Here is a 24,794-nt window from a genome sequence, read left to right on the forward strand (position 1 = left end):
GTGCTACAGCAAAGCATTGCTGGCAGCAGGGTGCAGGGGCTGCAGAAGCAGATCCACCAGGCTCAGCTGTCCAGCACACCAAGAGGGCTGAGGGGGCTCAGTGCATCCAGAATCCTCTACCTTAAGATAAAGACTCAGGGAGAGATCCTAGCTCCCCAGAAAAGTCACATTGCTAGGGAATGGAGACCCCTGACTATAGCCCCTACTGGTCTTTTGACCATTAAGGTACCACAATACTTGGCAATAGCCCAGTACTTGATTTAAGTTTTTCTGATGTATGATGTAGAAATAGGATCTTCCCTCATTACTGGATCCATCCTGCCACGGAAAAAGATTTAAGATATCACCCAGTGCCAGAAACGGATTTAAAACAAACAATAACTTGTTCACACTTCTGTTTCAAAAGACTTCATAATAGTTCTGCCCACTATAAAGGAAGATAGCAACTGTGCAAACTCACCTGTGCTGCAGGAAGCAAATTGAGATCTCCCTCCCTTACACAATGTTACCACTAAAGTCTGAATTCTATAAGCACTGTTATGTCCACCCTGGTACCTATTAAGGTCTACAGACAACCCTCCCACGAGCAGCAGGTAAGAGAGAATCTCAATCAGGTAACACGGGACAAGGACTGAGTTCCACTCCATATTCACTTGGCTACTGGGCTAGCAAAGTACCAGACACAGTGAAGTTCTGAATGCTTACAGGCAGTTCATGGATAACTGCTTTAATCAAAGCAGTTTTCAGAGCACTAAAAGACCCTGAGTTACAGATCTTCTGTCTTGATGTTGTAACTATATTTTTCTGTTCACAAAATATTTTCTGATCTTTCTTCCCACCACCATCATCTTCAACTTCCCCTAAAACACCTGTTTCTAAACGAACTTCCCCAATACTAGCCAGCAAACAAACAAAAAAAAAAAAAACCCAAACAACAACAGAAAAAACCCCAAACCCAAAACAAACAAACAAAAAAAACCCCAACACACTCAGAGAGGCTAAATATTTTATGATAAAGGCTGGAGAAGCAGAGGTATTTTCACAATATCAGTTTTCGGTGGTATTTTTCAGTTTCTTAAAAAATGTCTAAATGAATCAAAAGTTCAGAGCGCTTAATGTTTTTGCACCCTACCATAAAATTTACCCAGTTATTTGCTGATTGCCCCCCCAAGGGAGGACCAACAGTCATACAGTCTTGAGATTTGAATTCTATGTAGTACCAGCAGCTACCAAGTGTGGTGAGGAAGGGAGCTCTAGGAGATCATCCAGCAGCAAGAGGATCTTTAGGACAGGGACAGTAGAAGAAAATGTAGCAAAAGGGATAGAAAAATGGTTGGAAAATGGGAGAGGGGGAAGAGAGAAGAACAAGGCTCTTCTTTCTATTGCTGTTTGTCTCTCAGGTTTCCTGGGCTTTCCACTCTGCAAGGTCCAACTTGGGAAGACCACAGAAGCCAGAGAGCAGCTACAGACAGAAGTATAGAAACCTGGGCAGCAAGTCACCGAACAGTCACAGACCCAACGTGGAAAACCAACCAGCATCTCTTTGGCAGGAAAACTCTCCATGGTGACTGTAGTAGGAGGGAAAACTGAAAAATGGTGCCTAGGGTCAGGAAGCACAACACATGAAACAGCAAGATATATAACAAATAAAACTGGCACAGATTACATTCACAACCTTAAGAAGGTGCTGCTGATACCACCACTGCTGTCCCCCTCCCTCCTTCCCCATCTTGGTATCGTGGGTCCCCTGTGAGCAGAAGGGAGGCTGAATGAGCTGATCTCTGCAGAGGTATTGGCAAGAGCAAGTTTCTACAGTCTTGGTGGCAAGGTAAAGCACAAAGAGCATGGTCAACCACCGTATGCAGAAAGGGAGATACTGTTAGTCACACAGCACTGCTGGATGCCATGTGGACACTTCCAAGAGGTATGTCCCACTTTCAAGACAGCTGGACATCTTCCAGCCCCGAACCAGTCTTGCTTTGCCAGCTGGAAAACTCTCCTTTTGCTCTGGAGCTGGCTTCTTGCAAATCCTTCTCCAGCCCCTCCAAGGGGGCAAGGACAGGGGAAAAGGTACATCTCTGACACCTTGCAGGAGGGCTGAGAGGATGGTATCAAATTCTACCTCTCCGACACTATACTACTATAACTAATTAGAATATCAGGAAAGGGATGATGAAAGACGGCAACAAAATGAACCAGAGGGAAATAAAATACCCAGACTCTCAGCTGACTATAGGTTAAAGCTTCCTGGTCCAAGAGGCACACTAAATCAGGGGCTTGTCTCCCAAAGGAAGTCCCATAGTTTAACAGAGCTTGACTGGACAAAAGCCACAAGATGTGTGAACAGGAACAAGCCTGATTCAACAAGATGGATTGCTCTGAACTCTATCACTCTTTTCCAGCCTCAATGTCCCATCCTAACATTTCCCTTTGTTTTCTTTCATGCCCAGTCCTCGTCACTTCCTTAAGCCCAAGCTCAACAAAAGTTCCTCTTCTCAGTTAAATTTTACATCCCCAGGACTTCTCACTCCCCCAAGGTATGCTATTCTTCACACAATATCCCATTCCATTTAAAAGAAACCCCAACCAGCCATTCACCACCAGAATTATTAAGGCATGTGGTCTTTGCTGAAGCAAAGGATAATTTTGTATTTCTAAATAAATGCAGCTTGCTTCCAGTCACAAACAGATTGCTTCTTAATTGAACTCGGGAGGTGAATTATATGGTGAATTAGGAAAAAAGAACAACTCTGCATTTAGTGAATTGTTCCCCTAAGAGGGAACTGTATGGGATTGAATTGCAAATGATGGCACCAAACCCTACAGCCGGGCCCCTTCTCCTGCACCCGAGCTGCTGACCTCTGCCGAGCTGCAGTGTCATTTGCACAGACTGCTTTTCCAAGCTGTGAGCACATTCTTTCCCAGAGATCAGTGCAAGCCTTGGTTTCTTATGCAAAGGAGATTTTTGAATAAACTAGTGTGACTAATGAAATCTACAACATCTTTGCATATTTTGTCTCATTGTAGCCGATGAAAAGGGACAGCACTACACAAAGGCCAGATATGGGTGTGCAGATATACTGGATATTTTCAAACACTACTAATCTCACTAGTACAGACAGGGAGAAGGGAGCACCCACATCCTTCTCTCCCACAAAGGGATTTTTGATTCATATATGAGAATTTTGGAAGATCCTGTTCCGATTCACTTGAGCTTTTAGACGTTTCCTATCCTTATGATACCTAAACATATCCCAAAGATTAAAGTGACTTGACAGATATTTAGTCCTCTCTTCTGATTCTGCCCAAAGAAGGCTAATGCAGGATCCTAGCAAAACAAAGATAAGTAACTGACATGCCATAATGAATAAATAAGGAAGCCAAGAAATGCACCTTGCATCTGGAAGCAGCTGCACATAGGTTGCAGGCAATGCACAGGTCCTGTTGCCCCCTCAACATGTTCCTGAAGTTGTACCTCTCTGTTGGACTATTCTGTCACGTCTGAGAGTAGAGCAGATTCCAGTGTTACTGCTCCAGAGCATGAAATGCCTGCATATGTATTGAAACCTATTAGCATTAGAAACACTGAAGAGGAGAACAGAGATTTTCAGTTTGACACAATGCTCCGTGGAAAGCCAATACAGTAATAAAAAGGCAGGCTTGGTCTACCACTTACAGTAACCCCTAATGAGACGAGCAAGACAGGATTGACTTTTCCATGTTTTAACGTATATCCAGCACTTAACGAGCCCTCTCTGATCACTTTCATCCTCGGTACTTCCCCCCTGCTGCTGTGCCAGACCACCTTTCTCCAGCCTGACTCTTTAAGCTTTGTCTGCTTCTCCCACAACCAGGGATGATACAGAATTTGTTAGATCATGCCTCCGTGCAGGGAGCTGTTCTAGATCTCCTAAGCTCTTTTAACTCCCACATTTTTGTGATTCAATCCTTCCTAACAACTTGTCCTGCTTAACAGCTACAACCCCAGCAGGACACTGCTGGACTCCCTAACTAGATAACCCAGTTTCTGTGCACAACCTGGCAGAGAACACACAAGAGATTCTCAGCCCAGGCTGGGAATATTTCATTTTCTACCTACAGTGCACTTGTACAACAACTTGTTTTTCTGTTATCCACAGAGCAGGACTGCCAAGGGAGCTTTGCTGACTGAAAGAAATGTCCAGTAGCTTAAATGCACTATAAATCTGAGATAAATGCACCACACTTGCAGCCCTGGCTGAAAAACAGGTGCTTAAATTGTTTGCAGGAACTAGAGAGGCAGCCTGAGGTGTTAGGTAAGGGTCCAGTGAAGCAGAAAGCAGCAGGCTGTGGAGTTGTTGGGAAGAAAGCAGTTTCTCCCACTCTTCTAGAAGAGGAAAATGAAAATCCAATTTTGTTAAAAGAAGTCCAAGTTATTCAGCTGGAACCAAAATGGAAAACAGCCTATTGGGAGAGAGAGTGCGCACAAAGCATGCTATCAAAACTGTACTGTTTGCAGTTCCCCTGTACCACTAGCACAGGATAAAAGACATATAACATGAGGAAAGAGCAGGAAGCAGACTCCATTGAGTACCCATACTGCCCACAAGAGAGGGTGGGACTAGGAGAGGTAGTAATATATTGGACCTGAAAATCTGTCTTCTACAAGATGCAGCTTAGGGTTAAAGGTATTTATTGCTGTGCATGTTGTGCTTTTTTTTTTTTTTTAAAGCCCACGTAGTCTGAACCAAAGAGGGGGCAATCAGATCCCTTACTAAATAAAGCTTCTACGCTTGCTTCCACTTGATTACAAACCATGAGGGGCTTCTTGTCTAGAAAAGGAGAGGAAAGCTAGGCAAAGCAGCCAAGCAGCCCACTGGTGAACCGGAAGGCACATAGTGGGCCTAGAAATATCCACCACCCTCCTATTGAGTCCCTGTAAGACCTCAAAGCTGCTTGAGAGGCAGCTGACTTGTAAAACATTTTAACACCACCTGTCTTCTAGCTTTTATCTGAAAACACTACTCTGGGGCCAGATGAGTTACCCAACTGAAAGCAAAGGAGAAACATCAGTCTATCCTGAGATACATCAAACTTCATTTTCAGATGACGCCTATCTAGAATTTTAGTCTAAAACCCAAACTACTGCCAGTAGGAATTGTAGATATCTGAAAAATTACAGTTTGAGAACACAAAATGTTCCTACATGGGAAGTTGGATGGGATGAAGCTTGCAACATCTCCCTTTTTTCCAAAGTGGAAAAATTCCCATTAAAATCAAAACCTCCCACCTTCAGAGCAGTGCCAAGCCAGGATAATTTTTCCTCTCCAGACCAATGAAGACCCTCTCCATGTTCACTGGATCTGCTCTGCCTTCCCTGGTTGCTGTCCACACAGGTGAAGGGCTCCATAGCTGAACTTGGAAGGTAGCTACCACCACTACGTTCATCACCTCCGCTGAGGACAAAGGGGTCCCCAGTGAGCGCTGAGGACTTTGCCAGTTTCTCCTATTTTTCTGATTTAGCAGTGAATAACTTGACTGTACACATAATTATCTGGTCTCAGGTGGATCGAACCCCAGCAAGATTGTTTTCCAACATGTCTTACTATGGAGGAAAGGCCATTTCAGAGCTGGGACACATCTAAAGGAAAAAAGCATCATAAAATACATTTTTAAAAATATTAACAATTTCACCTGCCCTGCCTATGCCTTAAACCAGCTCACTTTAATAGTCTTATTCAATTTATATGCTTGTCACATGCCCCAGCTTAGAGATTGGATTTCAAAGAGAGGCTACAATGAAGCATCAACAAAACCAAGAAGTGCAGGTAACATTAAACACTCGTCACTGTTCAGAGCTTCAGTTCTGGTCAACTCTGTCATATTATGACCATCAGAGAAGCTTCTAGAAGAAGAGGGTAAGTCAAACTTGATGTTACATGCTGCTTTTTAACTTCCTCATTAACCAGTGGTCAAGGACTTTTTAGTGTAGAAAAAAACCACTTTATTGCACTGGATTTTCTAACCACAGAGAAAGTGATGATTTTATTAAAACAAGCTCTGCTGGGAAAAGGCATTCAGAATGCGGAACAGATGTTTCCCAGAGCTGGTGGAGAGTCTACAGCAAAAAACCTTTCATAAACCCCTGGGCCCTGGAGATCTGAGCAAATGATTTGAGATAGATCCTTCAGCATTTCCTGTCAGTGGAATAGCTGAAGTTACTTCAATTTACTTAAAGAAAAGTAAATTAAAGAGGAGAAGAATTCTGAAGCCCAAATTCCCTGCAGGAATCTGTTTTTCATATTCAGAGTAAGCTGACTAGCTGCAATAACTCAAGAGAGTCCCACAGTCCAGAGTCTTGACAAGCAGATGTGTCATCTCCACATCACCTCTGCAAATGCTCGTATAGGGCGAGGACACTGGCCTCCCAGGAAAGTTCATGAGAAGAGGAAGGTGAACACAGCTAAGCGAATGCAGGGCTATCACAAACATGAGCTGCAAAGCATTTAATGCACCAAGCCCTTCTACTGGCCATCCGTGTCTGCAGCGGCACAGCAGGCAGAGCAGAAGTGTGGGCAGCACCGTTCCCCAACACCCTGTGTCTTCCCTGGGTGCTCCCTGCTGTTCTGGAAGTGATAGCATCACTTTTATACTGTGATGCATCTTCTTTTTAAAGATGGCATCGCAAGAAAAAGGACAACCTGACCCAACCTCTCCACCAACCTTTCAACCAGGAGTCAATGCTTAAGGGGAGCAATGCTCTCTGGAGACAAGGAAGGACTGAGAAGACTGGAAGGAGCCTTTTTCCTGCAGGCTGTAACAACCACCTCTGTTCCCTGAGGTAAAAAGACAGAGAGATGAGAGAGAAAAGAAAGAAAAAAGTTACCTACAACCTGTGTCATGTCACCGATTACATTACAGCAAGAGTTCTGCAAGTCGCTGGCTTACAGTGCTTTTAGTGAGGCAAGTGAAAATTAAAAGCTAAAGTGAGTACACAAGTGCTTTGGCCATATGCATGCCACTGCTGTATGGCCAGGTCCCCACACACAGTGTGCAACTTCTCCCCTCCCAGCACATCAAAGCAGTAATGTGTAGCACCAACTACCCCCCCAACCCCGTTGCATTTGATTTCTCATCAATCTGATGGATCAAGATCTGTTTCTAACAGGTGTCTGTCTCTTCATCACATTCCTCGTGATTCATAATAATTCTCCTCCTTCCCTGTTTCCCCTTTGAAAGGAAAGAAAAACAGAAGTGAACTTGCAGGTGATAAGGAAACCGTAAGAGCTGGCTTGGATTCACCCATTACTGTTCTAGCAGGCAGTACAAACCCTCCCGGCGCTCCCCTGCTAACATCCCTTTCCCTCTGACCTGCACAGTCTAATTGCTTCAGCCTCACTCTCCTCTGCAGCCCTTCGGGCAGGGCCATGCACAGCTCCCTGTCCTGCCTTGCAGCATCCCCCTGCCCGGTTCCAGCTGTGGGCTCCCAGTCAGAGCCCAGGGCTCTCCACAGCCCAGCCAGACCGCTCCTCCCACTCAGCCTTCCTAATCCTTTTGTTTTCCCCCTACCTTGTTTATACTGGATAAAAATTAACTCAAAATGAAAACGCTACACTGGAAGCTAAATTATGTTTGAATGCAATTAAACCTCCTTCCACGGAGAGTGTGTGATGCCAGCACAGAGACCTTTCTTCCAGCTTGCTTTCTGCCTGGATATTCAGACACTCCCCATCCTGGCGCTTCTTGGAGAGTTTTTGGTGCCTTTTTACCCCCAGGAGCCTGCACCATGTTTAGCAGACAGTTGAGCACCCTAAATAGATATAGCCAAGACACCCTGTCTGCTTGGTTACCTACCAGCTCCACCACAGCTTGTTCAAACCCCAAACTGACTGCCAACAGCAGGGAAACTGAGGCATGAGCCAGCACTGCGGCAATAGAGCAAGCAGGGCTTGAAAAGCTTTGGGAACACAAGCCAAACGTGGCCACTGCTGGGTAGCCTTAGGCCACCTCCAGCCCCATGGTCAAACAGATGCCCAAATCATTTGCAGTCATTAAAGCAGCAGCAGGGGAGCTGGGGCGTTAAGTGGCAGAGGAGCTTTCCTCACTGCAGTGAGTTGCTCTCCGAGAGCTGCTGGCAGAGGAGCTGCCCTCACTGCAGTGAGTTGCTCTCCGAGAGCTGCTGGCAGAGGAGCTGCCCCGTCCATCCCAGGGACAGCTGCAGTTCGATGGGGGAGACGGGTCTCAAACCCACCTTCTGCCACAAACTGACTCAAGGATTCAGCAGCACCATCAACTGCAAAAAGAAGAGTGGCTAATCCCCTCCCCAACACAGCTTCATCCATCTGACACTATCTTCTCCGCTCTAGGAAGTGGAACAGCAAGATAATCCGAATATTTCCTTTTGCCTCTGATCTTTGCCCCGGAGAAACTTGTTACCCATTCCCCAGGGCTGTCCAACTCACCATCTGGCCTCAGAACTACAGCAGCAAACACAGTCCAGCATTTTAGCCTAAAACTAATTTGCTTTCTTTCCCCACTTGACAGCTGAATAAATACTTTGTCCTTGCCATTTGAAAAGGGGAGCTGCGGCAAAGGTTTTTTTTGTCCACTGTAGCTACAAACGCCAGTCTTCTTTCCAAATTAGGCCTGAACAAGCACCGCGAAGTGAACACATTTCTTCCACAAATGTAACCCCTTTCTGTTCACAATTAACCATGAGCAGTTTACAACTTCTTCTGATTTATTTGCTGTTTGCTACTATCCATCAAGCCATTTTGGCTACCGATTGTTTCTTGGACCTGCCAGCTATTCCACTGAACGGGGTAAGCAACTTTTATTTTGTGGGCACAGCAACATCCCTGCTTAAAAGGAGAGAGCCTGAGGGTCAAGGCATCCGAGCCAGCCTCGCGGAGTGACCATCCTGCAATGACTGCTCTCAGAGCTTATTAGACCCTACTCTTTCACTGACCGTTTCTGCCTCCAAATTCATTTGCTAAAACACTCTCGGAAATGACAAGGCAGCCTACACAGTTGAGGCAAATTCAATTTTTCATTTGAGCAAGTATTCAAGGAAATTAGGCATTTGCCCAGCTCTGAAACAAATGCATGATTTAGGCAATTCTGCAGTTATTGGCTAAGCACTGCCGAATTTTACAATTAGGGTAATGGATTTAACTTCCAATGTAATTTCCATATGGATAAACTGATCTCCTCAAGTACATTTGCCCATGTGTTCCCTGCATCACAGTTAATTAATATAAAGCTATTTAATAACCTCCACTTAAACACAAAAGACTATTCAGACTCTTCTGGCATCAGTAAAAGGAACAGCCTCCCAGTGTGTTACACCAGCTGTAGACAAGAGCGAAAGAAAATTTAATTAAGAGCTATCGAGAGCAAGACAGTTGCAAACAGAAATCAGATGTTATAAATGCTCTACGCTGTGACCACCCCAGCTCCGTAAAGGGTTAATAAGGCCATCTAGCACCAACTTCCAGGTGCCTGAGATGTGCCCAAAAAGGGACTTAGGGGATGGGGAAAGCAGTGGGGCTGGGAGCCAAAGACAGGCAAAGTCAGGCAGGGAGCAGCAGGGATTCAGCATTGTCTGTGCAGCGACACTGCTGCAGCTATGCCCAAAGCTGCAGCTATGCCCAAAGCTGATGGTGGCACCACGTTGAATAGGAAGGATTGATAGAAACAGGCTATTTGGAAGCTGCTTGAACCGTGGCATCAACATATATAGTTTCTGCAGATGTCTTTGGGTGCTTAAAGAAAGTTAATTGCTCATTAACAAAATCCAAGCTGATTAATTTTTGATGTGCAGCATTTGGCAAGAGTGATACTGAGTTATTGCCCTCCCAGCTGATTTCTGAAAGCAGCATGTGAATTGGACTCACAGGATAAACACCAGCAAAGCTTCCACTAAGAATGACTAAGTGGCAGAGTTTGAAATAGGTGGGGATTTTTGTTGCAACAGAGAAAGCTTTATTGCTTGTGTGGACTAATTTGAGCAATATTGCAGAGCTCATAAAATCACCAGAAGAAAAACTCTGTAAGGCTGAATGTTGGCTGCACAGCAGAAATAAAACCGCTTATTTTGACAGGCGAGAGGCCACCATCCAGAAAACTTGATTTCAGGGAACAGTGCATTTACAGAACAAACTTTGTGGTGCATGTGAGCAGCTGCCATCGGGAACCTAGACAAGAGGAAAAAATACATCTTACTCCACGGGGAACGCAGAGCAAGTAGTAGGGCTGTGTCATTCAGGTTGTGCTCTGGCAAGGACCAGATGGTATCTTCACCTATTGCTTGGGACTCTCTTTACCCTCCCCTGCTGCACCTTTATCTCAAGCAAAGGGGAAAGAGGAGATGGACTGTATTTCTCTTGTAGTGAGTGAAGCATTTCTCTGCTTGTCACAGGCCAAGTTTGGAACACCACAGTCCACTGTGTGAAGGAACACTGCAAGTCCCACTGGTCCCAACTGGTTTTGAAGCAACGTGTCATACTGGGAAGACCCCAGTCCGAAAATAGGAGCCTGCGTATCTTTCGGTGGGACAGGTGGAGTAAAGACTCTAGCACCTCTTGCTGCTACTCAGGCACATCACAAGCAGCACCTCACTGCCTAGGGAGGCAGTGGACAGCCCTCCATTAACATCTGATGTTGACTCAAACATTATCTAGCACTCAAGGACCACTCTCTCCCCTCATCATACTTCAAGGTCACATAGGAACTGTACAAAACACAGCAAAAATAGGAACAAAAACCACACTGGGAAGCAGGGATAAGGGAACAGTTAAGACAGCATTTGTCAGCATTGAGACAGCTCTCCATGGGTTATCACCTAAGGGAGAGGTCTGAGGAGGCAGGTAAGGAGAAGAACAAACTCCCTTCGGTCAATATAGGAAGGGAAAAAGTGCCAAAGACACTGAATCCTCTGTGGGCAGGGGCAAGGTGAAACGGCCTCCTAAGGGAGAAGATTACAGCACTATGGGAAGGGGCTATGGGTGACCCAAGGATGACTGGGGATCTCTAAAGCAGGAGAGCTGAATGCGCAACACACAGGAGCTTGTGGAGCAAGGAAATCGGAAGAATCCCCCGCTGCCCCTCCTGCCCAAGGGCAGGAGCAAAAAAACAGAGCTGGTGCTCTGCACCTCTCTTGTGGCCCCACATTGAACAAATAGTGGAATTCTTCCTTACTGGAAGGAAGCAGTACAGAAAGGGCTAAAGAGCCCAGCCAAAAGCACAAAGCTGGCCTGTGCTGCACTTCTGGAAGTGCAAGATGCAAAGACCTCCAGAGCAGAATCCATGCCTGTGAACTGAGCTGCTGCTCACTGGATGAGCCAGCACGTACGCCATGCAGCATGTCCCCAGGGCTCTAGACCCAAAGCCTGTGTGATCACCCCACAGGCAGCGTCCAACCACCAGACAAATCCAGCAGCAGTGGCAGGATGAGAATGGGCAGACCTGCCTGACAAGCCAACCTCTCCACTCCTGACAGCCACGGACCAGGGTGACTCAGGGCTGCTCCTCCAACCTTGCAAGGGAGATCTGTCCTCTTTAGACAGATACACCTCCCACGCTTTGGCCCCTTGACTTCATCACCTTCTCTCCTCTCTCACTGTCAGGCAGCAGACTGGCAGACTCTGTTCCTGTGACTAGCAAAAGGGGATCCCTAAGATCAGCAATTAGAGAGAAAAATCCCTCTCAACATTTTCCGAAAAGGACTTCAAGTTGGTTCTCAGGATTCAAAAAAGAAAAGCATTTGGAGAGAAAGTATCACCCCTAAAGATAAGGCTGTCCTGCTAGCAAATGCTAAACTACAGGGGGAATTAGAAAGTTCATCAGCAACAGCCTAGGGTCATGGGCTTTCTAGGCAATTATCTTTATGCCGGAGAAAATCAGGCAGGTCTGAGAAGGATGCAATAGATTGCAAAACTTTGGGCTGGAAGTAAAAAACACAGTTTTGCTTTTCTGCAAAGAGAAGATCCCTGGCTTATTGCACAGGAATGTGGAATTGGGAAAGGGGGTAACTCAGAAAAGCAGCGTGAACAAGAGCACTCTCAACCCTAGAGGACTTACCCAATTCTTCCAAAGGGGAGCTCCTGCCTTGCCTTAGCAAACTACAGAACTACGGGAAATCCATTTAATGGTTGTCTGATCTGGTAAAACCCCTGGCTGAATGGACTCAAAAAGGTAAACACTGGGGCTAGTCATAGGAAAATCATTTGGCACAGCTAAACAAACCTCAGCATCAGGCCAAGCGTCAGGCATTTGGCACCTACCTTTCCGCAGAGCGGGCTGAGGCTCCTCTTCCTGTTAAGAGACTGCACGGACTGCAGAAAGGCATCCCTAGAGTGCACGGCATGTGTTGTGGAAAACTGAAAGGAGGTATGCAAACAGATGGACAGAGCCCTCAGACAGGTCTCTTGGAATAAAGATGTTCCTCTACCCACATAAGAGGAAGCAACCTTCACTAAAAATTTCCCAGTGGAAGAGCAGACCCCTGTAGAGAGTTCACAGATGTGGGTTATATTACAGCATGTACATAGTTATTTGCATTGCTCCTGGCCAGTTATGACCAACACAGCTCAGATCAAGTTAGCACAACCTATAGATATGCTCTAAGCCTAAATGAATTAAACGCTGGGCCCCAGGCAGCCCTGAATCCAGCAATGCTGAAGTCCACCCCTTCTACCCTGAACCAAGTGCCACTACAGCAGAGCACCAAACATCAGTTACAAGGGAAAAACAGCTCTGAGCTTGGCGTGCATGTGCCAAATCGGCTAAATTTAACCATCTCTCCTTCAAATCCATAAATCAGATCTTCCCTTGAATCTCAGTCCGTCATGGTCCAAAATCCCTGCATTTTTCTGGAAGTGCACTTTGCAGTGACTTAAATTTCACTAGAAACACATCAGTAGCGTCAAAGAGGAGTTGGAAGTAATGTGCAGCACTACTATAGGCCACAGCCCTAGATTGAGCAACCTCTCCCAACGTGAAGCAGCAGAAGCCCTGCTTGTGACTGCTTCCAGCACCTTAAGCACTCCAGTGGAGGAGTCGTCTTATCCTCCAGCCTGAGGCTAAACAGTACAGCTCTTAGCGGGAGAGCTGCACTCGAGCAGCCTGTCCTGCAAGCAATTCCAGCTCACACAGGAATCAACCCTTTGCCTCAGGAATGTAACCAGAGAACAGTGGAACAAGTTTCAGGGGCTGACAGCCCACCACACCTGAATGAAAAGCTGCTATGTAACTTGAAAGGCACTGTGGTCACCCTCCCGTACCATACAGACTTTCAGGCATGCACTCACACAGGACTGCACGTTCTTCTGCTCCCTTCCAGATCTCTGCAAGGCTTGCCTCCATACCCCAAAGCAGTTACGCACAGTACGTTTAAATCTGTAATTCCTGGGTTGTTGTGCTGCAAAAAAAAAAGCTGTGAGCCAGTCCTGAAACAGGAAGAGTCCCGTGAAACAAGATGACCACAGGCATCCCAAACCAAGAAGCAGCAGAGCAGCCTGCTGCAGATGTGGGCCTGGTGCAGATCTGGTGAAGCAGTGGGGTAGCTGCCTGCATTTTCACAGCACGCTCAAGAACAGCAGAGCTGGCGTGTCCCAACAAACCGACTCTTATTAAGAGAAGATTTAACACAGAACTCCTCTCTGCCTCATTCGCCAAATAACAACTTGCATGAATTTGCTGCCAGAGCCTGCAGCTATTCACAGCAGCCTCTGTCCCCGGCTCTGATTTCAGTAGAAACCCCGGGATCAAACATAACCTGACCCAGCTGCACTGTTATCTGAAGTATTACTCACTCCAGCTAGCAAAGATGCTCTGTAAATCCTTCCTGCCACTGATTCGTGGCAGTGTGAAAGCCTCATCAAGGCTTTTGAGCCATGAGCCTAAAAAACTCTCAGGATCAGAGGCAAAGAAAACCTGTTTTGACTGTTCTTGAAAAGCATTCTTGGCGGCAGCGGGATGCAGAGTCAGTGCCTCAGCATCAAGTCCAGCACAGCACGGCATCAGCGAGGGCAGCCAGACTCCCGTGTCTTCTGATCTGCTGGTGCCAAACCCAGAAGAGAGAAACTTGCCTTTCTCACTCACAGAGGTGCTTTTCAGGACTAGAAACTGCCTCTGTGATATCAGGAAAAGAGGTAATATATCAGAAAAGACCTCTTAATCCCTAAGCTTCCTGAAAAGACTTAAATTAAGCCCATTAGGATTAAATAGGCACATCCTTCCCATGGGCATGGCAAGAAAAGTCTTTCTTCCTCCATGGTGAATGCTTCAGCAGATAAAGCAATAAAGCAAAGGCAATCACCTTGCACCAGCGGACTCACTTGGGTCCAGAAGAGAAGCGACACTGTGCAGTTACACAGCCTGCCGGGGGAATTTCTTGTGTCCCCACATTTCAAAGCCATCCGGTGGTTCTCAGCAGCACAGGAATCCTCAAAGCTTTATCTCAGGTTTCTTCTAAACTAAAAATGTGTTGTAAAAGGAAATATTTTCATTAAACTTAAAAAAAAAAAATCTATGAGAAACTTTTCAAAACTGTAAGCTCTTTGAAAAAAAAATCTTTCATCAAAGTGATTAGGAGTTGGTGAAGCATGGGCTTGCTGAGGACAGCGCTCACTGGCAGATCTCCACGTACCGGATTCATTTCATTATGTTCTGAACCATTACTGTACTTCTACAGAGCCAGAGCCTAAGGGTATCCACTTCAACACCACTGCATGAGAACAACTGATTTGCATAGTAAACATGACATCTAAACTTTATACCACAGAAACAGAGACAGGGAGGTAGATAACTTAAAAAATTAAAATGCAAAGTAACACTTCATTTTCACAACATCCCTTACTGTTTTTCCTCCAAAACATTTGCAAAGGAAGGAAAACATTTTTAAGGAGGAGGAGGAAATTTCCTGTTTGGCAGATTTTTAATGTGGCATTACGCATGGTAACAGCAGGATGAATGGTTGGATGAGGAAGGCATAGTTTGGCCTGCAGAATCTCTAATAATACAAGAAGCTGCAAACAAAAAGAACACAAGCGATTGTCTGAGCTTAGAACCCAGGTTCAAAGGAGAGCAGCTAATAGGGGAAAAAACCCAACATTTTTTTTCCTGGTTTAGAAAATTAGAAAAAAGTATATCTCAACTCAAAGAAAGGTCAAATTGTGCAACTTTAAACAGTTCTTTTACCAGATCACTGATGAGAGTAAAACTAAGCTTCAGGTAAAGCAAAGCTGAGGTTGAAAGACCTGTGGAAAGGAGCACAGACGTCATATTACTGGAATGATTTAAAATTAGGTTAGAGGAAAGCACTTTGGAATAAATCTTCAGGGAAATCTTGAAAGGGTCCAGATGAAAAATTAACTAGCTGGTCGTCCTGAGCCCTCATAGAAGAGCACATCTCCTGGCGTTCACTCAGAGTTACTCTGCACTGTGCAAATATTCTCTACTAATCCACAGCTCAGAGTTTTCAACAAGTCGACCGAGATCAACATGCAGACACCTAAAACCTGCTTGGATTAAATGGGTTACACTTAGCTGTAGACCAAGAAGGACATTGAGGTGCTGGAGCGCGTCCAGAGAAGGGCGACGAAGCTGGTGAGGGGTCTGGAGCACAAGTCTTATGAGGAGCAGCTGAGGGAAGTGGGGTTGATCAGTCTGGAGAAGAGAAGGCTGAGGGGAGACCTTATCACTCTCTACAATTACCTGAAAGGGGGTTGCAGAGAGGTGGGTGTTGGTCTCTTCTCCCAAGTGACTAGTGACAGGACAAGAGGAAATGGCCTCAAGTTGTGCCAGGGGAGGTTCAGGCTGGATATTAGGAAAAATTTCTTTACTGAGAGAGTGGTGAAACACTGGAACAGGCTGCCCAGGGAAGTAGTAGAGTCACCCTCACTGGAGGTGTTCAAGGAACATGTGGATGAGGCATTGTGGGACATGGTTTAGTGGGCATGGTGGTGTTGGGTTGATGGTTGGACTTGATGATCTTACAGGTCTTTTCCAACCTTAGTGATTCTGTGATCATGCCTGCCTTTCACTCAACAGGTTCTGAAGAAAACCCCACTGAACATATCAGAGAATGATGTTTGCATGCAATATGCTATTGCAAAGCCTTCTGCAGTTTGCAGCTGCTCAACCTGTGCTCTCCATGACAAATTCTTGGAAAGGCAGCTCCTTCGGAGCAAAGGAGACTGCTCATATGAACAAGGTCATATTTGGCACTCCAGAAGGCTTTAAGTACATAACACGCGTGATGCAATTCCCTGTGTAATGCCAATTCCCTATATGTGACCACTTACACAAAATTGTCCAGTGTGCCTGGATTGAGACATCCAGACAAAGCCAAAGAGGGGCATCATTGCTGGAGCTCTGAAGCAAGATACCAAGTTGGGTACCAAAGAGACAGCTACCCCTAACTGTGAATCCCACAAGAGCCAGAGAGATCTGACCCAACATCCCTCAGAGGGAAGGAACCATGACCCTGCTCTGTGACTTCACCAGGAGGACAACACTATTTGGGAATGAATCACTAGCTCTAATATTTGTTGAGAAAATGCTTGGAAACGCTGAACTTCAAGGCATACCATTCTCCCAGAAGCCAAACCAGGGGTGCTGCTGATTCAGCAAAATAAAAGGCATCCCACTCAAGCAGGGTCACAAATTTTGAGGGTCTGAACAGCGATTATGGCATTTCTGCAAGTAGGAAATTTATGCAGAAAACAAGCCTGGAGCATATCCATGCTGTGAAATTAAACTCAGCAAAGATCTGTGGCAGAATCCAGGCTGTCCTCGGATCAGATTCCCTGCCCCTCTCTCAAGGGCCTAGAGAAGGGCATAGCTATCTTTCTAGATAGGAGACTGGAAGAAGGTGCAGAGGGTGAGTTGGAATGGGAAAGTTTTAAACATCTGACAGTCTCAGCCCTCACGAACCAAGGTAGAGGTTTTACTAAAACAAATCATCTCCAGTTGGATCCAGTGAAGAACCATGTCTCCCCATCATCCATAAGAACAAGGGAACCTCATTCTTCCTGCAGATCCTGACAGCTGCAGATGCTCACACAAGCCAGCACAGTGCATGCCTGTAAACAGCCCAACAGTGTCAAATGGCATGATTTTCACCCCTCCTCCCAGCCGAACAGCATTTTTGGGGGACAAGGAAACAACACAAGGGAAGAAGAATGCCTGGCCTAATAGTGTGTTCAGAACTGCAGCTCCCAGATACGAAGAGCCTGTGTGTCTGTATATACGTATTAAGTACTTCCTCCACTATACAACTAATCCGATTAACAGCTTTAGGAAACTCTGAAATGTTATAATTCAAGGGGTCCCATTCATAAAAGGTCTTAGGCTGCTTCTGTACAGAGGTTGCATTCTTCCCACTGGAAATTAAAAAGCAGAGAGCAGGACTTTCTTCCAGGGAAGAATGGGTCCCAATCCCCACCATGCTGAAGTAGACCACCCTCTTACAATTCACATGAGTGTCAAGCAAGACCCACAAGAGAAGAATCAACCCTTTCTGCCCGTGCAGAGAGCCCCCTCGCAGGGCAGGTGAACACAGAGATCCCTCTGTGCGTGCTCCGCAGAAAGCACGGCACTCACGGGGGCTGCCCATTTGTCAGCTTGCGCTTCCAGGGGGGCAAAGGAAGCCTGCCGGAGATGAGGACAGGCCCAAGTGAGTGACAAGACATCACCATTTGCCTAGTGCAAAGCATGGCATGATGCACCAGCTTTGCCTCAGTCAATAAAAGGTGCCAGGAGGAGATTCGTCCAACCACACAACATGAGCCATGGTTGTAAGAGACCAGCACCTGCATTACGTGATACAGATGTGGGTTGTAAAAGCCAGTTCATTTGCCAGATGGTGCAGGTCTGGCACCAGTGCCAAGTGAAAGAAATCTGCTAGATATGACAACTACAAAAGCCACCACAGCAAACTAATACAGTCAAACACTGTCTGGCTTTGCTTCCCCAGCAGCCTCCTCGTCTAACTTCAGCAGCTGACAAAGGGATGTGGAAGAGATGAATGCTGCCTGTCCCACTTACTTAATCCTCATTTTCTGATTTACCTTCTGCTCTGAAGGCAGCCCTGAGAATGTGCCACGGCCTGAAACATGAATGAAAAACGTGAAGTGACACAGCAATGCAGGGTAATTGCATTTCCAGGGAGCGATCCGTAATCTGAAGAACTGGACAGCCCTCCTCTGCCCAGCATCTGCATAAGTTTAATCAGTTACATCAACATCAAAAGCATGCCTCTGTGCTGGGAGATGAATGTGACATATTTTGCACTCATCCCAACAGCAAGCTGGAGCACTGATCCCCAAAACAGGACCTACACAGTGCTTAGATGCTCTGAAAATAAAGCTAGGCAGTCACAAGGATACAGAACCAGCCACCAGTCCTTATGAATGATACAGTATGAACTGAGATGCACAGGGGTCAGGTGAACAGGTGATTTCAGTGACTTCTGTCTCTACCCAACCTGTCATCCTATTTGCTAACCTAACGGTGTATCAGCAGAGAGAGAAAAGAAGTTTGTCCTGACCTGCTCTGTCTCCAGTCCCCCTGGTAAATCTCAGAGCTCAGACTTCGAACAATTTCTCTCTTGCCAGCATAAAGTAGAGTAGAGGCAACAATACTGCAGGGACCCCTCCAAACCAGTTGCGGAGTGTTTCAGAGACTGTTAGAGCTGGAGTCCACTCAGAGCTACTGAATCAAGAAACAACTCTGGTCTGGCACAAGACTGAGCATACATAAAAGTTGTGTAGGGGGGCAACGTTAGCATATGTTAACCCATCTATTAGCTTTACAGAAAATAAACACAATTGTTAATTTATTTCAATCATAACAACACTCCAAGGGTAGTCTGTATGCAAGACTGCAGTGGGTTTTACCTAGGTAGACAGCTGAAAAAATGCATTATTCCATTAAGATCATACATTGCATGAAAAGGGGGGAGGACAATAAGAGTCAGAACTAATGCCAAACTGAGTGTCTCTATCTCAAACACATTTCCTTCCAAATGAACAGAAAGACAGTTCCTCGTGGAAAGAGACCAGTGCCGTAAATCCCTCAGACAGGATAGGACTGGCTACATCAAATGCGACTCTGTTTTTATTTAACAAAGCTCAGAGTTGGATCCCACCCTCAGTCACATAACTAAGCTCTGCATGCACCTCCCTGGCTGTGGGAACAGGCATCACGAGTGAGAGGGAACTCTCCCTCCTCCCTAAGGATAAAAGCAGGGGAAAGAAGGCATCGCCACCCCGGGGCTGCCCTTACCTGAAGTGTGTCTTGCGTTGCCATCTGAGTGCTTTGTTAAGTCAACAGTTCTGTCTATTTGAAACAGCTTCAGATCATCTTCATCTAAAGCGATATCTCCCCAAAAGGCAGCTGGAGAGAAACAAACTGCAATTAGTTTAGTTTTTATTTTGGAAGGAAAGCACAGTTCCTACGTGGCCCGTATCACAGCTAAAAGGCTATTACTCCATGGACCAGAAAAAGGTAATACACAGCAGCAGTTTTAAAAGTACAGGCGGAGTGGACATTGGTGGAGGCCAGGTGACAGCATTTAAATTAAGCCACTGTGCAGATCCACTAAAAGCAGATGATTAGCTGGGATTCCTTGTGTTACTCGTTGTTATAGGTCTGCCTCTCAACCACGCACTAAGGTGGTGGTGTTCACTCTTCATTAACACCTACACAAGGGACAACCACTGGCATTTCCCTAGTTAGTGTGAAGGTGCTAGCTAAGTCCCATCTCAGATCCTGACTGAGATGTTCCATCCCCACCATCCCCAGGGTAACAATTTGCATAAGACAGAAGGACAGCAGTGAAGCACTCAAGCTCAGCAGCGTATTTCTAAAGGCTACAGTTGTCAGCCTGCAGGACCTCATATACATGGTTAGCACACAGACACACTGCGTTGGTCTAAATCCAAGCTGAGAGCCAGCCTACCGCTTCCACTTCGGTGGAGAAACGCCAGTTATTTGTCCCTTTGTGGATCAGTTACCCAGATTTAAGTTTGCAGAGTTTTCAATTTGGTAAAAATCCCTGAGTTTCAGCCAGAAGCCATGAAAATAAGGTAAACAAACTGATACCTCAACATTCACAGCTCAGAGAAACAGACTGGAACTCATTTGAGTGGAAAAAATTATATCCCGGGAGTATCCTGACCCAGGTGACGCTGCAGTGTATAGTTACCATTTTGAGAATTTGAACAAAATAAACACAGGCAATGAAGCAGTTGACCAAGCAGAACAGATCTTTCAGAGATAACAAACAGGTTACGAACAGAGCTGTTAAAACTCATATGAGAAGCCTGCGTAGGTTGATGAAAAAAAAATAATAAAACAGAGTAAATTAATCAGTGGTACAGTTCAAGAGAACTCAATAAGTCAGACAAGGAGCAATGTTGAGTTGCTGTCTGCAACAGCAACCAGATTTGATGGAGTAATTTTTTCTTCTCTTGTTAAGTCAACAACATTTACACTACTTGGGGGGGAAAATATCCCATTGCTACACTAGCAACATCACTGATCAAAGTATGTTAGGCCTGAGAAACCAATGGGTTTTACTGATCATCTCACTTTTACTGCCAAGACCAAATGAAATATGGACCTTTGCCTGAATATCAGAAACCTGCAATCAGATCTGTGGCAACCGAATTATGAAAGGTTAATGCAGAGAGTTTTTCCTCATACAACATGGCACTGGTTCTGATGCAGCACTTGCCTCCTCTATTCTGCATCTCAGCACCTCAGTTGCTACAATAGCACTTGCCAATGTCACTGTTCTGGAACATGGGAACAGCAAGAAGTCTTTGCCTGCTACTGGGCACATCCCAGCTACCACAAACTGCCCCAGCCAAGAGCTGCTACGAGCAGCAAAGCCCTGGTGTGAGCAGAGGGGGACTCAGATGCTTCCCCCTTTCCCTGGAACAAAGCTTTCTCCCCCTGGTTACCAGGCCACAGCAGAGGAATGGGACACACCCTCAAAGGAGGTTGGCTCTGGCTTCTTGGTTGGGTCTCCTCAACAGCGCTACCAAACCCCAGAGTACAGAAATACAGCAACAGCTCCACAAGAGACCGTAGTTAGTGCAGACAAACCTATACACAGACTGACATCAATTATAACTATCACAGAGCCTCTGTTTGCTACACAAATACAGAACTCGGGCTCTCTCCGACTTCTTGGCAATCCAAGCCCTCATGATGAACAAAGAACCTAAACCACTGTCAGATCCCCACCAGCTAACAAGTCTACCAGCATGGCCAAACATCCCAAACTGATTGGGAATGGCCAGTGGAAGAAAGCAGAGACATATGCTCCTGTGACTGCAATTTGAAGAAAAGACATTTTATCCATCCTGAAAAATTATGTGCTCAGGACAACGTAGCAGTCAAGGGGCAGAGATTCAAAGAGCATCCCATGTCATCTGATTCCCTCCCCAGCCACTATTATACTGGCCAAGTAGATATCCATTCCCTACCCTCCTGCCAAACCTATCATCCCATTTCAGCCCCAAACTAATTGTCACCACCTTGGGCTCTCAGTGGCTCTTTTCCATTAGCATCACACAGTTTGTTTCTCAGGCTACGGTAGCCCATGCCAAAGCAGAGCTTTCAAGGCAAGCCTGCAGCATGGATTTATATCAACAGAATTGTTACATTTTCCTTCCCAATGGAAGGCAGCAGTTTTCTCCCAGCCCTAGCAAAGGAATCTCTTTCTGTTACAAAGCCATACATCATCCTGAAAGATGGTCCACCACAAAAGCTGAATTTCCCTAGCATTTAGTTCCAGCCCTCTGCAGTCCCAGCGTGCTCCAGGGGAACCATGATTTATCACAGACCCGAACCAGCTGAACAACTTTCCTCGCTGGAAGTCCCGGCTGAGAATGCTGCGCTGCAACTTCTCCTGTGCTGTCAAAGGCTCCTTCCTAAAGGCATGCAAGCCTGAAAGACACTTGCTTCCACCCTGAGGGAGCCATCCCACAGGAAAGCCCAAGTACTTTATTTTAAAGGGTCACAAGTTCAGAGACTGCTGGCAAATTAAGTATCTCAAAGCATCCCTTCTGATTTCCTTTACCAAGATCTCCTTTTTAATTTAATGTGGATGATTTCCAAAAAAGAAAATAAAAACAAACAAAAAAAATCTAAAATCTCCAAACAGCAGGCTAACAAACTTGGAAACCAGTATTGCTCTTGGCAGAGAGCTCTGCAGTGTACAGCCAGGTGCAAACTCTTAACACTCGGTGCAACAGCGTGCCAGCATTTCTTTAAAGAAGATGCATTAATCGCTCTGGATAGTAAGAACAGACCAGCTCTTATTGAGGTTGATGGAGCCAATATAAGACACTTTACTTCCACGCTGAACTAGTAACCTGCACCAACCACCCCAAATGTTTAACCTCACCACCTCCCAGCATATGCAACCAGACAGCATTTGTCTGTTGGGGCAAAGGGGAAGGACAACTATGTTTAACAAACAAATCCAGCACCCAAATGAAACAAGCAGCCTGGCAAGCTGTCTTCATTTTCAGCACATTTCTCCCGCAGGAAAAGAGTCCACATGCCGGTGTCCGCATTGCGTGCGGAGCACAGAGGTCCCACGACGCCTGGAAGGTATGGCAGATGGCACTGGGAAGGAGAACACCTCCTTCTAGGCAGAGGACAGGCTGAACAGTTTCTCCAGGTGCTTCACAGACAACCACAGAGTCCAAACCCACCAATGCCTTCACAGTCCTCATTTTCCACGGTGATTTCTTGGGGGGGCTCTGGCAGGCTTCCACTCCAAAGCAATGTGACGGCCCAAAGCGTGTTCTTTTTAAAATCTTCACCACTCTTCCCTGCAGATCACCTCCAATCTGTTTTTTCCCCAGAACACCCCCAAGCAATTCCCTTCTCCCATTCCCTGTTTGCGTTTTCTCCTTTCCCTGGTTCTAAGCAGCACAATCTGATTTCAGGGGAGAAAAACAATTTTGCTGTTTCTTATGAGAACTCAAGACAAAAGTGTTCACATCAGTTTAAAATATTCCTTTTCCGTGAAAAGTGTGTTTCATCCAGGTCTTTTAACAAAATTCTTGTCCTTTCTATTCCACATCCCCCCCCCCCCCCCCCCAAAAGACAAGATAGGAAAAAAAAATCACCAAGAAAAGCTTCTGGTATTCAGCCAGAAAACTGAATAACTTTCTTCCTAAAAATACATCTCAAAACAAAATGCAATATTGTGATTTGTCAAAACCAGGCTGATCTCTAATGCTTCAAGACAAATACCTGGGGACGGGTATCCTTCACCCTCATCACAGTCAGCTCCAAGTTTACACAAGTATATGAGAGCCACTTGACCTGGCAAAAGAAGAATATAACTCCACGCTTGAGAAACGTCACCCGACTTCTGTGCTTGAACTGATCTCCAGCCACCAAGCTGGAGCAAAACTTTAACCCATTTGCCTGCCGCGACCCCTCGCCAGGAAGCCCCCATTCCTGCACAAGGGCTTCAGTATAGGCCATAGATTTATGCTGATGACAGGGATCAGCAAAGCAGTCACCCTCTGCACACTATGGGAGACCACTGCCATTTTCCCTGTAGCACCCATCAGGACCAGCTGTGACAGAGATGCACAGAAAAAGAGGCCTTGGAAACGCATACCCTGCCTGCCAAGAAAGCTCCCTCCATCCCACTCCACCTCAAACATAGACTCTGTCACCGCCTGAAGCTTTTATTAAGAAATGGTGCTGAATGAGATCTGAACCTAGATTGAAGCCTATGCCCTCCAACTTGAGCCAAAGGAGCCCTCTTTCTGTGGGGCCAGAGCCATGCTAAGTTAGTGTATGTCATCAGCTCGAGGGTCTCATCTGACCTTGCAGCCAGCTGGCACAGCTCACCCTGATAGACTTCATTTCAGTTCTTCCAGCATAGTTTTAACACGGTTTTGCTGTACGGACTTCATTCTTGCTCAGCAGGTTTCCCACAGCGCAGTACAGCAACGAGCATGGAAAACAAATAGCAATGTGAACCCAAGCAGATGCCTCAGACTTGTTTCATCAATACTATTAACTCAAACTCTGGTTTTGCTGATATCCACAACCTCTGTGTGTAGATGGCTCTCAAGCAGGGATGCCTCATGACTACTCGTGCCAGTGCAAAATATCCAAGGAAGAAGCGTTTGCACAATTAACCTTGGCATCTCCAATTCCATGAGCATCAACAGACGCCACTGTCAGGCGAGCCAGGTAGCAGACTCCACTGTATCACCCAAGTCTTGAGCCACACTGGCTGTTTGTGGCTCACAGTGCAATCAAAGAGCACCCATGAGATCAGTCACACATGTATTTGCAAGGGGCAATGCCTATCCCCACCCAGATCTCTGCTATCCATCATCTGCGTTGCTGAAAGATCCCAGCATACCAGCTCTTCTTGTTCCAGAGGTGATTGCACCACATCTGAATAGTACACGGGAAAATGAGGGTCCCACCTTGGCCACATGAGCTACGGGCAAGGAGTGCTGGGCACATGCAGACACAGGTAGGCAATAACGAGAGCCATCTCCTGGCAAACAACAATATGGATATTCATGCACTGGCAAAAACACGCAAGTTACTTTTGAGCATTTGCTGATTGCTTCCCAACCTGACAGGTCTGAGCGCTGGGAGATTTAATTTTCAGAGCTGGCAACAGTTTCATTAGGGGTAACACTCTGCAGTCTAACAAAAACAAAAAACCAAAAACAAACAAACAAAAAATCAACAGATCAAAGTGCATTCCCAGCACTTTCGTATTTCTTTCTTCGCAGGAAGACCAGTCT

General features: G+C 45.9%; 1 protein-coding gene across 1 annotated transcript in view; it reads right to left on the reverse strand.

Annotated features, from left to right (window-relative positions):
* The window catches only part of TLL2 (tolloid like 2), a 96,532-nt gene that overhangs the window by 42,631 nt on the left and 29,107 nt on the right, over positions 1 to 24,794 (reverse strand). The window contains exon 2 of the mRNA XM_059820946.1: positions 19,270 to 19,380. Within this exon, the coding sequence (XP_059676929.1) occupies positions 19,270 to 19,380 (111 nt within the window). The remainder of the gene's footprint in view (positions 1 to 19,269; positions 19,381 to 24,794) is intronic.

The sequence above is a fragment of the Gavia stellata genome, chromosome 9 (assembly GCF_030936135.1).
Source record: "Gavia stellata isolate bGavSte3 chromosome 9, bGavSte3.hap2, whole genome shotgun sequence".
Taxonomy (NCBI): domain Eukaryota; kingdom Metazoa; phylum Chordata; class Aves; order Gaviiformes; family Gaviidae; genus Gavia; species Gavia stellata.